Source organism: Hydractinia symbiolongicarpus, chromosome 3 (genome assembly GCF_029227915.1).
Source record: "Hydractinia symbiolongicarpus strain clone_291-10 chromosome 3, HSymV2.1, whole genome shotgun sequence".
Classification (NCBI taxonomy): Eukaryota; Metazoa; Cnidaria; class Hydrozoa; order Anthoathecata; family Hydractiniidae; genus Hydractinia; species Hydractinia symbiolongicarpus.
This window is the reverse complement of record NC_079877.1, coordinates 10,986,854-11,002,640: the sequence shown is the minus strand read 5'-3', so window position 1 is coordinate 11,002,640 and position 15,787 is coordinate 10,986,854. Positions and strand designations below refer to the sequence as shown.

Here is a 15,787-nt window from a genome sequence, read left to right as displayed (position 1 = left end):
TTTTATAATGCTAATGAATGTTTTTGTGTTACCAAATTACTTTCTTACCCGGAATGAGTTTGACAATTTATGACCCGTGGGAACATTTTTCTCCCCCTCCCCCCAGGGTTACAAGGGACAAACAAAGCTCAGGTATAATAGGGTTAAAAGTAAAATTCACTAGTTTCTGTAACCTGCGAAAATAAATTCCGCAAAAATGCGAAAATTCTGCTTATTTTTCAAACCGCACAATTTTCTGACAGTAAGGGACAAGTTGTATTGGAATTAACGTTGTAAAAGGTATTCCAAATACCGCATTTTGAGCGATTTCTTTTTTTTTTCAGTATCCCAACGTTCAAAATAAAGCGCGCAAAGAAGTGAAAAATGTATTGAAAGAAAACGATGATGTTAAACTAGAAAACATCAATGCACTATTTAACAAACGTGATCAAAGAAACGCTCCGTGTATATAATTCTTCAATTCGAGTTGGTCGAGTGACAACAAAGGACTGTAGGATAGGAAAATATTTCATTCCGAAAAATCAGATGATAAAGACAGTGTTAAATTTATTTCATATGGATGAAGAATTGTTTCCTCAACCAAACGAGTTTAGACCGGAAAGATTCGACGAGAAAGGTAGGATTTTAAAAAAATTATTTTTAGTTTTATGGCTAGCTTTTCCGAATGAAATGTTAAAGGTCTATTATGCTAAAAGTTTGTTCAGGAAGGGGTAGACATATTCGTTAGTAGAAATATTTGCAGAATATATTTGGAAACGTTTTGCAAAGTTGCACTTTTGGAAATAAATCGCAAAAAAGAAGGTCCGCAAAACAAGGCAAAAATTCTTTTCGAGCAAAAATCTATATAAATTCTTTATTTCTCATCAAAAAGATAACGGGAATTTCATGCTGCCAATCGAGACGTTAATTTTTATTTGTGCATAATTATATTTTCTGCCAACAAAATTTTTACGCGTTTATTTCAGCCAACAATTTTCAGAGACTTTTTTGTCGGAAAACTTGTTCTTTTATGTTTTCTAGAAAAAGTCAACAAACCAGGTTCTTGGCTAGCGTTTGGATATGGACCTTACAGCTGTATCGGAAAAAAGTTTGCCATGAATGAAACGATGACTTGTGTAGCAAGACTGCTGATGAATTTTAAGTTTACGGTAGACGAAGATAAACGGTGTTTTATACGACAAATACAAGTTACTGTGACTGCCACACCACCAGTAACAATACGAATTCATAAGTTACCTCGTAACATCGTTTCAATATTTTACTGCGCATTTTTAGCACTCGTCTGAAATCATGTCTAGAATTATGGATACCACCAAAGAAAACAATGAGCTAAGGAGTTTTATAATGTTTAATCAGAACATATTCAAGAAAAATTCCTGTTTCAATTTTGATGCATCCTATAGCGCTTTGGGAAATTGTTTTGTGCTCACGTACAGAAAACAATTCTCATTGTCTTTTAACATTCTTTCGCGCGAAATCAAATTCACAAGTATCGGAATAGCTGCCGCTGCTCAAGATAATAAACTGGTTTCAAGACAACAATAATTTTGTCAGCATGCTATTTTAAAAAAAGAAGACAATGTAGACATTTAATTCCTTTAACGCAGCATTATTTCATTACAATTGGACAGTGTTGTATAAAAAGTGCGCAGTGGTGTATAAAAAGTGTGCAGTGTTGTATAAAAAGTGTGCAGTGTTGTATAAAAAGTGTGCAAAGTTGTATAAAAGTGCGCAGTGTTGTATAAAAAGTGTACAGTGTTGTATAAAAAGTGTGCAGTGTTGTATAAAAAATGTGCAGTGTTGTATAAAAAGTGTGCAAAGTTGTATAAAAAGTGCGCAGTGTTGTATAAAAAGTGTACAGTGTTGTATAAACAGTGCGCAGTGTTGTATAAAAAGTGTGCCGTGGTGTATAAAAAGTGTGCAGTGTTGTATAAAAAGTGTGCAGTGTTGTATAAAAAGTGTGCAGTGTTGTATAAAAAGTGCGCAGTGTTGTATAAAAAGTGTGCAGTGTTGTAAAAAAAGTGTACAGTGTTGTATAAAAAGTGTGCTGTGTTGTATAAAAAGTGCGCAGTGTTGTATAAAAAGTGTGCTGTGTTGTATAAAAAGTGCGCAGTGTTGTATAAAAAGTGTGCTGTGTTGTATAAAAAGTGCGCAGTGTTGTATAAAAAGTGCGCAGTATTGTATAAAAAGTGTGCAGTATTGTATAAAAAGTGTGCTGTGGTGTATAAAAAGTGTGCAGTGTTGTATAAAAAGTGTGCAGTGTTGTATAAAAAGTGTGCAGTGTTGTAAAAAAAATGTGCAGTGTTGTATAAAAAGTGTACAGTGTTGTATAAAAAGTGTGCAGTGGTGTATAAAAAGTGCGCAGTGTTGTATAAAAAGTGTGCAGTGTTGTATAAAAAGTGTGCAGTGTTGTATAAAAAGTGTGCAGTGTTGTATAAAAAGTGTGCAGTGTTGTATAAAAAGTGTGCAGTGTTGTATAAAAAGTGCGCAGTGTTGTATAAAAAGTGTGCAATATTGTATAAAAAGTGCGCAGTGTTGTATAAAAAGTGTGCAATATTGTATAAAAAGTGTACAGTGTTGTATAAAAAGTGTGCAGTGTTGTATAAAAAGTGTGCTGTGGTGTATAAAAAGTGTGCAGTGTTGTATAAAAAGTGTGCTGTGGTGTATAAAAAGTGCGCGGTGTTGTATAAAAAGTGCGCAGTGTTGTATAAAAAGTGCGCAGTGTTGTATAAAAAGTGTGCTGTGGTGTATAAAAAGTGTGCAGTGTTGTATAAAAAGTGTGCTGTGGTGTATAAAAAGTGCGCAGTGTTGTATAAAAAGTGCGCAGTGTTGTATAAAAAGTGCGCAGTGTTGTATAAAAAGTGTGCAGTGTTGTATAAAAAGTGTGCAGTGTTGTATAAAAAGTGCGCAGTGTTGTATAAAAAGTGCGCAGTGTTGTATAAAAAGTGCGCAGTGTTGTATAAAAAGTGTGCAATATTGTATAAAAAGTGTACAGTGTTGTATAAAAATTGTGCAGTGTTGTATAAAAAGTGTGCTGTGGTGTATAAAAAGTGTGCAGTGTTGTATAAAAAGTGTGCAGTGTTGTATAAAAAGTGCGCAGTGGTGTATAAAAAGTGCGCAGTGTTGTATAAAAAGTGTGCAGTGTTGTATAAAAAATGTGCAGTGTTGTATAAAAAGTGTACAGTGTTGTATAAAAAGTGTGCAGTGTTGTATAAAAAGTGTGCAGTGTTGTATAAAAAGTGTGCAGTGTTGTAAAAAAAGTGTGCAGTAGTGTATAAAAAGTGCGCAGTGTTGTATAAAAAGTGCGCAGTGATGTATAAAAAGTGTGCAGTGTTGTAAAAAAAATGTGCAGTGTTGTATAAAAAGTGTACAGTGTTGTATAAAAAGTGTGCAGTGTTGTATAAAAAGTGTGCAGTGTTGTATAAAAAGTGTGCAGTGTTGTATAAAAAGTGCGCAGTGTTGTATAAAAAGTGTGCAATATTGTATAAAAAGTGCGCAGTGTTGTATAAAAAGTGTGCAATATTGTATAAAAAGTGTACAGTGTTGTATAAAAAGTGTGCAGTGTTGTATAAAAAGTGTGCTGTGGTGTATAAAAAGTGTGCAGTGTTGTATAAAAAGTGTGCTGTGGTGTATAAAAAGTGCGCAGTGTTGTATAAAAAGTGCGCAGTGTTGTATAAAAAGTGCGCAGTGTTGTATAAAAAGTGTGCTGTGGTGTATAAAAAGTGTGCAGTGTTGTATAAAAAGTGTGCTGTGGTGTATAAAAAGTGCGCAGTGTTGTATAAAAAGTGCGCAGTGTTGTATAAAAAGTGCGCAGTGTTGTATAAAAAGTGCGCAGTGTTGTATAAAAAGTGTGCAGTGTTGTATAAAAAGTGTGCAGTGTTGTATAAAAAGTGCGCAGTGTTGTATAAAAAGTGCGCAGTGTTGTATAAAAAGTGCGCAGTGTTGTATAAAAAGTGTGCAACATTGTATAAAAAGTGTACAGTGTTGTATAAAAATTGTGCAGTGTTGTATAAAAAGTGTGCTGTGGTGTATAAAATGTGTGCAGTGTTGTATAAAAAGTGTGCAGTGTTGTATAAAAAGTGCGCAGTGGTGTATAAAAAGTGCGCAGTGTTGTATAAAAAGTGTGCAGTGTTGTATAAAAAATGTGCAGTGTTGTATAAAAAGTGTACAGTGTTGTATAAAAAGTGTGCAGTGTTGTATAAAAAGTGTGCAGTGTTGTATAGAAAGTGTGCAGTGTTGTAAAAAAAGTGTGCAGTAGTGTATAAAAAGTGCGCAGTGTTGTATAAAAAGTGCGCAGTGTTGTATAAAAAGTGTGCAGTGTTGTAAAAAAAATGTGCAGTGTTGTATAAAAAGTGTACAGTGTTGTATAAAAAGTGTGCAGTGTTGTATAAAAAGTGTGCTGTGTTGTATAAAAAGTGCGCAGTGTTGTATAAAAAGTGTGCTGTGGTGTATAAAAAGTGTGCAGTGTTGTATAAAAAGTGTGCAGTGTTGTATAAAAAGTGCGCAGTGGTGTATAAAAAGTGTGCAGTGTTGTATAAAAAGTGTGCTGTGGTGTATAAAAAGTGTGCAGTGTTGTATAAAAAGTGTGCAGTGTTGTATAAAAAGTGTGCAATATTGTATAAAAAGTGTACAGTGTTGTATAAAAAGTGTGCTGTGGTGTATAAAAAGTGTGCAGTGTTGTATAAAAAGTGTGCAGTGTTGTATAAAAAGTGTGCAGTGTTGTATAAAAAATGTGCAGTGTTGTATAAAAAGTGCGCAGTATTGTATAAAAAGTGTGCAGTATTGTATAAAAAGTGTGCTGTGGTGTATAAAAAGTGTGCAGTGTTGTATAAAAAGTGTGCAGTGTTGTATAAAAAGTGTGCAGTGTTGTAAAAAAAATGTGCAGTGTTGTATAAAAAGTGTACAGTGTTGTATAAAAAGTGTGCAGTGGTGTATAAAAAGTGCGCAGTGTTGTATAAAAAGTGTGCAGTGTTGTATAAAAAGTGTGCAGTGTTGTATAAAAAGTGTGCAGTGTTGTATAAAAAGTGTGCAGTGTTGTATAAAAAGTGTGCAGTGTTGTATAAAAAGTGTGCAGTGTTGTATAAAAAGTGCGCAGGGTTGTATAAAAAGTGCGCAGTGTTGTATAAAAAGTGTCCAGTGTTGTAAAAAAAATGTGCAGTGTTGTATAAAAAGTGTACAGTGTTGTATAAAAAGTGTGCAGTGTTGTATAAAAAGTGTGCTGTGTTGTATAAAAAGTGCGCAGTGTTGTATAAAAAGTGTGCTGTGGTGTATAAAAAGTGTGCAGTGTTGTATAAAAAGTGTGCAGTGTTGTATAAAAAGTGTGCAATATTGTATAAAAAGTGTGCAGTGTTGTAAAAAAAATGTGCAGTGTTGTATAAAAAGTGTACAGTGTTGTATAAAAAGTGTGCAGTGTTGTATAAAAAGTGTGCAGTGTTGTATAAAAAGTGTGCAGTGTTGTATAAAAAGTGCGCAGTGTTGTATAAAAAGTGTGCAATATTGTATAAAAAGTGCGCAGTGTTGTATAAAAAGTGTGCAATATTGTATAAAAAGTGTACAGTGTTGTATAAAAAGTGTGCAGTGTTGTATAAAAAGTGTGCTGTGGTGTATAAAAAGTGTGCAGTGTTGTATAAAAAGTGTGCTGTGGTGTATAAAAAGTGCGCAGTGTTGTATAAAAAGTGCGCAGTGTTGTATAAAAAGTGCGCAGTGTTGTATAAAAAGTGTGCTGTGGTGTATAAAAAGTGTGCAGTGTTGTATAAAAAGTGTGCTGTGGTGTATAAAAAGTGCGCAGTGTTGTATAAAAAGTGCGCAGTGTTGTATAAAAAGTGCGCAGTGTTGTATAAAAAGTGCGCAGTGTTGTATAAAAAGTGTGCAGTGTTGTATAAAAAGTGTGCAGTGTTGTATAAAAAGTGCGCAGTGTTGTATAAAAAGTGCGCAGTGTTGTATAAAAAGTGCGCAGTGTTGTATAAAAAGTGTGCAACATTGTATAAAAAGTGTACAGTGTTGTATAAAAATTGTGCAGTGTTGTATAAAAAGTGTGCTGTGGTGTATAAAATGTGTGCAGTGTTGTATAAAAAGTGTGCAGTGTTGTATAAAAAGTGCGCAGTGGTGTATAAAAAGTGCGCAGTGTTGTATAAAAAGTGTGCAGTGTTGTATAAAAAATGTGCAGTGTTGTATAAAAAGTGTACAGTGTTGTATAAAAAGTGTGCAGTGTTGTATAAAAAGTGTGCAGTGTTGTATAAAAAGTGTGCAGTGTTGTAAAAAAAGTGTGCAGTAGTGTATAAAAAGTGCGCAGTGTTGTATAAAAAGTGCGCAGTGTTGTATAAAAAGTGTGCAGTGTTGTAAAAAAAATGTGCAGTGTTGTATAAAAAGTGTACAGTGTTGTATAAAAAGTGTGCAGTGTTGTATAAAAAGTGTGCTGTGTTGTATAAAAAGTGCGCAGTGTTGTATAAAAAGTGTGCTGTGGTGTATAAAAAGTGTGCAGTGTTGTATAAAAAGTGTGCAGTGTTGTATAAAAAGTGCGCAGTGGTGTATAAAAAGTGTGCAGTGTTGTATAAAAAGTGTGCTGTGGTGTATAAAAAGTGTGCAGTGTTGTATAAAAAGTGTGCAGTGTTGTATAAAAAGTGTGCAATATTGTATAAAAAGTGTACAGTGTTGTATAAAAAGTGTGCTGTGGTGTATAAAAAGTGTGCAGTGTTGTATAAAAAGTGTGCAGTGTTGTATAAAAAGTGTGCAGTGTTGTATAAAAAATGTGCAGTGTTGTATAAAAAGTGCGCAGTATTGTATAAAAAGTGTGCAGTATTGTATAAAAAGTGTGCTGTGGTGTATAAAAAGTGTGCAGTGTTGTATAAAAAGTGTGCAGTGTTGTATAAAAAGTGTGCAGTGTTGTAAAAAAAATGTGCAGTGTTGTATAAAAAGTGTACAGTGTTGTATAAAAAGTGTGCAGTGGTGTATAAAAAGTGCGCAGTGTTGTATAAAAAGTGTGCAGTGTTGTATAAAAAGTGTGCAGTGTTGTATAAAAAGTGTGCAGTGTTGTATAAAAAGTGTGCAGTGTTGTATAAAAAGTGTGCAGTGTTGTATAAAAAGTGTGCAGTGTTGTATAAAAAGTGCGCAGGGTTGTATAAAAAGTGCGCAGTGTTGTATAAAAAGTGTCCAGTGTTGTAAAAAAAATGTGCAGTGTTGTATAAAAAGTGTACAGTGTTGTATAAAAAGTGTGCAGTGTTGTATAAAAAGTGTGCTGTGTTGTATAAAAAGTGCGCAGTGTTGTATAAAAAGTGTGCTGTGGTGTATAAAAAGTGTGCAGTGTTGTATAAAAAGTGTGCAGTGTTGTATAAAAAGTGCGCAGTGGTGTATAAAAAGTGCGCAGTGTTGTATAAAAAGTGTGCAGTGTTGTATAAAAAATGTGCAGTGTTGTATAAAAAGTGTACTGTGGTGTATAAAAAATGTGCAGTGTTGTATAAAAAGTGTGCTGTGGTGTATAAAAAGTGTGCAGTGTTGTATAAAAAGTGTGCAGTGTTGTAAAAAAAATGTGCAGTGTTGTATAAAAAGTGCGCAGTGTTGTATAAAAAGTGTGCTGTGTTGTATAAAAAGTGCGCAGTGTTGTATAAAAAGTGTGCAGTGTTGTATAAAAAATGTGCAGTGTTGTATAAAAAGTGTGCAGTGTTGTATAAAAAGTGTGCAGTGTTGTATAAAAAGTGTGCAGTGTTGTATAAAAAGTGTGCAGTGTTGTATAAAAAGTGTGCAGTGTTGTATAAAAAGTGCGCAGTGTTGTATAAAAAGTGCGCAGTGTTGTATAAAAAGTGTGCAGTGTTGTATAAAAAGTGTGCAATATTGTATAAACAGTGCGCAGTGTTGTATAAGAAGTGTGCAGTGTTGTATAAACAGTGCGCAGTGTTGTATAAACAGTGCGCAGTGTTGTATAAAAAGTGTGCAATATTGTATAAACAGTGCGCAGTGTTGTATAAACAGTGCGCAGTGTTGTATAAAAAGTGTGCAGTATTGTATAAAAAGTGTGCAGTGTTGTATAAACAGTGCGCAGTGTTGTATAAACAGTGCGCAGTGTTGTATAAAAAGTGTGCAGTATTGTATAAAAAGTGTGCAGTGTTGTATAAACAGTGCGCAGTGTTGTATAAAAAGTGTGCTGTGGTGTATAAAAAGTGTGCAGTGTTGTATAAAAAGTGTGCAGTGTTGTATAAAAAGTGCGCAGTGGTGTATAAAAAGTGCGCAGTGTTGTATAAAAAGTGTGCAGTGTTGTATAAAAAATGTGCAGTGTTGTATAAAAAGTGTACTGTGGTGTATAAAAAATGTGCAGTGTTGTATAAAAAGTGTGCTGTGGTGTATAAAAAGTGTGCAGTGTTGTATAAAAAGTGTGCAGTGTTGTAAAAAAAATGTGCAGTGTTGTATAAAAAGTGCGCAGTGTTGTATAAAAAGTGTGCTGTGTTGTATAAAAAGTGCGCAGTGTTGTATAAAAAGTGTGCAGTGTTGTATAAAAAATGTGCAGTGTTGTATAAAAAGTGTGCAGTGTTGTATAAAAAGTGTGCAGTGTTGTATAAAAAGTGTGCAGTGTTGTATAAAAAGTGTGCAGTGTTGTATAAAAAGTGTGCAGTGTTGTATAAAAAGTGCGCAGTGTTGTATAAAAAGTGCGCAGTGTTGTATAAAAAGTGTGCAGTGTTGTATAAAAAGTGTGCAATATTGTATAAACAGTGCGCAGTGTTGTATAAGAAGTGTGCAGTGTTGTATAAACAGTGCGCAGTGTTGTATAAACAGTGCGCAGTGTTGTATAAAAAGTGTGCAATATTGTATAAACAGTGCGCAGTGTTGTATAAACAGTGCGCAGTGTTGTATAAAAAGTGTGCAGTATTGTATAAAAAGTGTGCAGTGTTGTATAAACAGTGCGCAGTGTTGTATAAACAGTGCGCAGTGTTGTATAAAAAGTGTGCAGTATTGTATAAAAAGTGTGCAGTGTTGTATAAACAGTGCGCAGTGTTGTATAAAAAGTGTGCACTGTTGTATAAAAAGTGTGCAGTGTTGTATAAAAAGTGTGCAGTGTTGTATAAAAAGTGTGCAGTGTTGTATAAAAAGTGTGCAGTTTTGTATAAGGAGTGCGCAGTGTCGTATAAGGAGTGCGCACTGCATCACGAAAAGCATGTAGTACGAAGGCCCAAAAGAGTCACAGTGGCAGCATTTTCTGTCTGCTGCGCAAGAATCCGTAACTGAGCAAAAAAAATTCTAAACGTTCTTTGTATTTTGCGAAAAAGTTTCTGAGCTTTGCAAGGACAACTACACGCAAGCTTTTTTTTGGTTTTGTCCTTTCGCGCCTTGCTTTATTATAAAAGGGGCAACTTAATTTTTTTATACACTCCTGCATTTTTCTGTATCTTTTATTATTAGTGTATATCCACCTTTAACTAAGCGGATGTTTTTAACATCATTAAAAGCAGATTTTCACCAGACAGTTGGCAAGCAGAAACAACCACGCAAGCGTATGTTCAAAAGTTTTGAAAGATATTCGATACTTTTGTTTATTACTCCTAAAAAATCCAGCACTAAAAGCATCTCATTTTTGGACACTCGAGCTCCTAGTTTCTTATAAACAGATGTCTTTTTCAATAAGATAAGTGTTAGAAAATATCGTTTTTATAATGTTCTGTTTCGTCTGTGCCAACACACTTTTACCTAATAAGTTTACAATGGTACAAACAACATGAATTTATTTACCCAGCTTGCACCTGGAATAACAAAAAAATCAAATAATTAAATAAATATTTGAAAGATACAAGGGGGTTTTATCACATTATCACAATGTCAACTGCAACCTTGTCCCCAGGGCATCTTTAAGATGTTGTAATCATAACAAACTAAATCCACAAAGAAAGAAAGTATTTAAAAGTAATAATTGAACCCCCTGAAAGAAATGATGGAAAGGCGATATAAATAAAGACGTCCACAAAAATTATCTTGTTGTAGAGTGTAATCTTGTAGCAGAATGAAGACATATCAAGTTTTTCTACTAGTTTTGTTGGGTGTAGCAGCTATCTGCTTAGCAGAAGGTAACTTTTTCTCTTAAAATTATTTAAAAGTAATAAACATAAAATAATAATAATAAACATAAATTTTTCGGTTCTTTTCTAATAATTTCTTCTTCTTCCTTTTCTTCTTCTTCTTCTACTTTCTTCTTTATATTGGTTTTGAAAAAGGGCCCATCAAGGTTACGGGACTGCGTTAGAAAATCTTTGAAATTTAAATTTTATAACCTACAGATTTCTAATGTTTTACTGTGTTAGAATGGGAAAATAGTGTTCTTTCTTATTCCTTATTCGGGACACAATAAATAAAGTCAAAAAGGTATGGGGGACACGGGGAAGGCTTGCACTCGCCCCAGAAAGGTCTGCACTCGCCTTGGTTTCGTCGACCTGTGTTTTTTAGTATTGTTTCATTATGTTTTACATTTAGAGGCGTGTAAGGATTATAACAACTTCTGTCATTACATGTCCAAATATGGCGCATGCTCATGGAACAACAACACAAAGACAACATGTCCACGAACATGTGGGATATGCTCAGGTATGTACTCACCAACTTAGTTACTTCGATAAAGAAATAGATTTGCCCTCCTCCTTTGTTTATTAGCATCACCTTAAAGTAAAAACCGCTCTCCCTCTTTCAGTTAATTACGTTGCATGTAAGGCTGTGAAATTCTCCAGATGGATTCTCAATTTGTGTACTGTAATATTTTTTTCATCGCTCTTAATATATTCATATGACCAAATAATAAAATAAAAAAGAGGAACATTTTTTAGAATTTCTACAGTGACGCCATTTGTGGTTAACATGATGAATAAGGATGTACCAAATTGTAGCATTATGGGATAATAAAAATTTAGTAGAAGAGGAAGAATTTGGATAATAAATAATTGGGATTTGCTTCTTACAAAATAATCAAAAACTACTACTAATAAATCGTTTCATGTAAACAGGTCCTTCTTGCACAGAAAGAAACCGTAAAGCACAAGATCATCCTTGTCCCCAAGCTTCTTATACACTTTTTACATTTAAAAAAGAGGCCTTGAGTGTGAGGTTGAAAAAGAAGAAATATAAAATACTTTTACTACACTGAGCGCTTGCAACCTTGTACTCAGTGCTTCTTAGAGTCGTCTTGTTAAATACCAAGAAGCGCTGAGAGAAAGTTGGTATAACCTCCCTTCCTCACCCCTCATATATAAACAACATCCTAGGGTTTAACTTACAGTCACTGGAGGTAAACTTCGAGTAAATCAAATAACATTCTTGCATTTAGTGGAATGTCCAAACATAGAAGCTTCTAAACGACGCGACTGTGGACATTATGGTATCACATATTTGGATTGCTACCACAAAGGATGTTGCTGGTCTCCATTGGAACAAAACTCGAAATATCCATGGTGCTTTTATCCCGAAGGTTTGAGAATATGTTTTTATCTTCGCAAAATTTATTTCTGTATCACCAAAAGAACAGTTATTAAAGTAATTACAGGCCTTCTTTCCAATGTGTTGTTTACTAAGTTGTCAAACTTTCTAACCTGCTCTGATGCACTACAATTGTCGGCAGTTATCGGTATGTTTTTGTCCTACTAAACTTTGGAATCCATTTTAGTTATTTTGGAGGATTGAAGTTCCAAAAAAGTTCTGCTCAGTTGACCCTAACACATGGTATGGTCTCCTTAGTAAGTTAATACAAAAAAGTTCCACAAGTCTTTTCCCTACAACTAAACACTTTTAGCTACACCTCTGAAGATTATTAGATTGGTAGCCTTATGGCAAAGCGTTCGCTTCCAGTGCGGGAGGTCTTAAGTTCAAACCCTGGCAGAGTTATGCCAGAGACTATAAAAGTGTGAAACTATCCTTTTTGCTTAGCGCTCAGCATGGGAATATTGATATCTTAGGCGGTTGTCTAATTAAGCGATTGCTGTGCTTGCACGACTTTCGTAGCTCAAATGGAAAATGCACTAGGACCCCCTTCGCAGGACCCTCATTGATAGAAGTACCAACAGGAACTGAAGAGGCTATCATGGGTAAATAATTTCAATAATAATAATAATTATTATTGACAAGCTCTTTTTAACTGTTTCGGTTTCGTAAACAGTTTGATGACTTCACCACGTATAATTTATCTTGTGTTGGAACTGCCAAGATATTGTTTAAAAAGAAATTCTGTTTGTGTTTTAAGGCGTCACAAAAAAAGATTTATCTGATGAGGTCACACCGGATGAGAAATGCGAGGACACAAACGAATGGTGTCATTATCACACTCAAAGAGGTGGTTGCCACATAAGTGACTTCACAAAAAAAGTGTGTAGGAAATCATGCAATCTCTGCTGAGTAAGTCAATTGTGAAGTGCTTTGTTGTTTAAGTAATCTTCACTAAAATGAGGACCAACATTCTCTAAACCAGCTGCATATCGTACGGAGCATGCGCGTGTAGTTTCTTTTCTCTATTTAGATGACAAGATGACACACCAACAGAAAAATATCTTATATTATTCTTGATTATAATCTTTATAATATTTACGTTGAGAATTGTTTTTTTTTACCCTTTTGATTTTTCGTTACCAGTCTTTTTTTAAAAAACTTTTTTGTTAATTCTTAGACAATTTCGATCGATCCAGATTTTTTTAAGAATGCTCCGAATCGATATAACTAAACTTGATACAACCAAAGTAGATTTTGCTAAGTGCTGTTATTTTTGGAAAATTGCCTTCAAATAATGACACAATTTAAGTACAAGCCGCTTTTAGGCCCTAAATAAATGCGCACCTATTTTCAGGGCAATCGTGTCTAAAATTATGGTAGTTTTTTTCTGATGTTCCACAAACTTGACGCAATGCGATTAAAAACATCGTTTAAGCGAAAATTAGATCTGTGGCGCTATCTTAATACCTTAATAAAATTTTTGCGAATTTTTGGGCATTTTGACTCTTGTGAATTCCGTCCTCCAAGAAATTCATAATTTCAAATCTAGTGTTGTTAGCAAAATTTGGGGATAAGTCGTAAATTCACTAATTTTAGACCCCATTCGCACTTGGTTTATTAACAGAAATAACTATTATTTCGCTGGCTCCGATGAATCTAATAGGGATATAGACTTTCATATTGATAAAGGACAAAAATGTCTTATTAAACTATTCGATTAATAGTCATAAAATTGTGGTAGCTTAAAAAACAAAAAATCATGCACATTATGTAAAACTTTCGCGATAATAAATTCTCGCAAATCTTATCGAAACTACCTATTTGCGAAATTAAATTCTCGCGAATAGTTTCCCGTTAAAATAATTCAGATTTCAAAGCGATGCTGTAAAATCGAACGCAATAGGTAGCAACGTAGGGTCGGGGGTTTTGTTTTTACTTGCAGCAGTAAAAGCTAAATTTCGACACGACAAAAACAACGAGTGCAGTAACTTTATCTAATTCTATTTATAAACGAAGAAATATACAGAACATAGAAATAAATAGCTAGTTAAACCTCTAAGTAACATCAACTAAAACCACACACGACGATGCATAGCACGAAACAAAAGATAACGAAGTTGAGAAACTTTCACTACATAAGGATACACATAGTGACATTTTAAATGTTTTTTGAACAATTCAAGATTTTAATCCACATTTTTAAGAACATAAAAAACATCCAATTCAAGAAATTCAAGAGATTCTAGAACCACTAATTACGTGTGGTTAAAACAGTTCGTTTGAAGATTCCAAAATTTTTTACATTTCGAATTCCGCAACCATTTATCTTGAAAAAGCGGAAACAAACGCATATTCCCCTGGTTTTTTACCTACAGGGGTGGCTGGTCTTGTTTTCCACGTCACTTAACGCGTAGCGGGCGATGCTCTGACAAAGCATCTCCTAACGCCATCTAATATAACTACAAACACGAAAATACTTTCCTAGTTTCAAGTTTTAGCAAAAAATCGAGGCGTCAAGGATTTCTAAAGCGCTAACACTGCAATCATTCGGATAACAATGAAAAGCAAAAATAAACATTACTAAAAAAAAAATAACCACCGTGGCAATTGTATATCGTCAATATCTCTATGTCATAATTGGATAAAAAAGCAATACTTTGCTAAAAAATGGCAAAATTTGTTTCTTCAAGCTCTGTTTTACATAATGTGATGAAAATTATTAAAAGATGCTTGTATGTAATTATGTTTTCAAAAAATAATCACTTCTGTCGAGGTCGTAGTTGACTTTTAGGGCCACCGTAAGGTCATATATAAGCTGTGTCGTTCTGAGACGAACTTACAAAATTTTTCCTTGTTTTGACTCGGCACAGCTAAAAACCAATATCTAGCCGTTCCGAAGCAATCCAAGCCGCACGCTGTGATACGGCTTGTCGCGGTTACATATAGCCGAAGCATGCGCATGCGCATAAAGTTCTGAAACTGCTTATTTCGCAAAACTGTTGTTTTAAATGCTAGTATAGTGAGAATTTTGATGGGGGTTCCATTCAGCTCAGTTCAGCTCAACTTGACTCTTATAAAAGGTGTCGAGGCGAGGCAAGGCGTATTGAGCATTTTTCGAGTTCGACTTAACACAGCACATATAACAGCCAAAAAGTTACTCAAATAAACTACAAGGACGTGTTTAAAATAATCTCCGAATCTCCTCACAAAATATTAAAGAAAAACAAAGGACTCTCATCTGTTACGTCAGCAGAAGATAATAATCGTTCAAATTCAAGAAATATAAATCCTATTTTTTATTAACAGTCTATATAAACATTAGAATTCATCAAAAAACCTAACCTTAATAACATAAGAAGGTATAAATACTGTTCAGTTGATATTTTTTAAAATGTACAATAACGCAAATATATGTGATCCCTCTATCACATCATTAAAAATATCGCTTAGTGGCTTGCCTGTTCACCAATCACAGTCACGGTGGCTTGCTTGTCTACCAATGACAGGCACAGTGGCTTGCCTGTCCACCAATCACAGCCACGGTGGCTTGCCTGTCTACTAATTACAGCCACGGTGGCTTGCCTGTCCACCAATCACAGCCACGGTGGCTTGCCTGTCCATCGATCACAGGCACGATGACTTGCCTACTTATGTTACGCTTTTACTAAGTATCAAGTCTTGCGTCTTTTTTAAAAGAGTAAGCAACTATATAATTCGTACTAACTTTCGCGCGACGTGCGCAAAATTTAGCACGCTTTGCGAGAAAATTATAACGCGCGAATTCTTTTTTAAACTGTCTGCAGAAAAACGTTTTAGCGTCTAAATTTTTCTTTCTTTTTATGATATGAAAAACAGCCATAATCAGGATAATTAAAAATTTGCATAAAAAACGTATCTATTTCTTGTCTAAAACCAAAGATATAACTACCTTTCCTTGTCATTTGTGGAATAATTAAAACTTGCGCGGAAATTAATACGAGCTATGGCGCGAAAACAGTAAGCGCGAAATAGATTTGTTTTTATCGTTGGCGAAGATTATTAGGCGCAAAAGTCGTGAAGAAATAAAAAAATAAACAAGGTGATGTTATGGCAAGCTAACACAAAGAATGTTGAAATCATCAAACAATTTGACGCATCACAATTCAAACCATACTACTCCTTAACTCAACCTTTGAATTTTGCAACACTTGTTGAAATAACGAACACAATAGCAGCTCAACCTAAATAAATGGAAAACTCATCAACACAAAAATTTAGATAGTTAAAGAAGACGGCTAAGTTGCAGATCTTGTCGGTAAAAAAAGGTTACAAAAAGTCGGTTAAAAAGTGGGTTAAAAAAGTG

At 34.5% G+C, this 15,787-nt stretch overlaps 4 protein-coding genes across 8 annotated transcripts in view; 3 read left to right on the top strand and 1 right to left on the bottom strand.

Annotated features, from left to right (window-relative positions):
* The window catches only part of LOC130635682 (uncharacterized), a 97,621-nt gene that overhangs the window by 8,593 nt on the left and 73,241 nt on the right, over positions 1-15,787 (top strand). The gene's annotated exons all lie outside the window — the stretch shown is intronic.
* Positions 406-1,286, top strand: LOC130636828 (cytochrome P450 3A29-like). Its single transcript, XM_057446676.1, has 2 exons — positions 406-616; positions 1,021-1,286. Exons 1-2 carry the CDS (start codon positions 406-408, stop codon positions 1,284-1,286), a joined length of 477 nt encoding a protein of 158 aa, XP_057302659.1.
* LOC130635685 (integumentary mucin C.1-like) lies at positions 9,892-12,543 on the top strand. Its single transcript, XM_057445104.1, has 5 exons — positions 9,892-10,046; positions 10,450-10,560; positions 11,294-11,434; positions 12,203-12,354; positions 12,476-12,543. The coding sequence occupies exons 1-4, from the start codon at positions 9,983-9,985 to the stop codon at positions 12,352-12,354; spliced, it is 468 nt and encodes a 155-aa protein (XP_057301087.1). The 5' UTR covers positions 9,892-9,982; the 3' UTR covers positions 12,476-12,543.
* LOC130635679 (uncharacterized) overlaps positions 13,426-15,787 on the bottom strand; it is a 34,119-nt gene continuing 31,757 nt past the window's right edge. For all 5 annotated transcript variants that reach the window (XM_057445092.1, XM_057445093.1, XM_057445094.1 and 2 more), the window contains one exon: positions 13,426-15,665. In XM_057445092.1, the coding sequence (XP_057301075.1) occupies positions 15,588-15,665 (78 nt within the window). In that variant the 3' untranslated portion in view covers positions 13,426-15,587. The remainder of the gene's footprint in view (positions 15,666-15,787) is intronic.

Coding starts and splice junctions, on each gene's coding strand:
- LOC130635685 (XM_057445104.1), top strand. CDS start 9,983: ATGAAGACATATCAAGTTTTTCTACTAGTTTTGTTGGGTGTAGCAGCT. Junction 10,047..10,449: donor AGCTATCTGCTTAGCAGAAG/GTAACTTTTTCT, acceptor TTTTACATTTAG/AGGCGTGTAAGGATTATAAC. Junction 11,435..12,202: donor ATGGTGCTTTTATCCCGAAG/GTTTGAGAATAT, acceptor TTGTGTTTTAAG/GCGTCACAAAAAAAGATTTA.
- LOC130636828 (XM_057446676.1), top strand. CDS start 406: ATGCACTATTTAACAAACGTGATCAAAGAAACGCTCCGTGTATATAAT. Junction 617..1,020: donor GGAAAGATTCGACGAGAAAG/GTAGGATTTTAA, acceptor TATGTTTTCTAG/AAAAAGTCAACAAACCAGGT.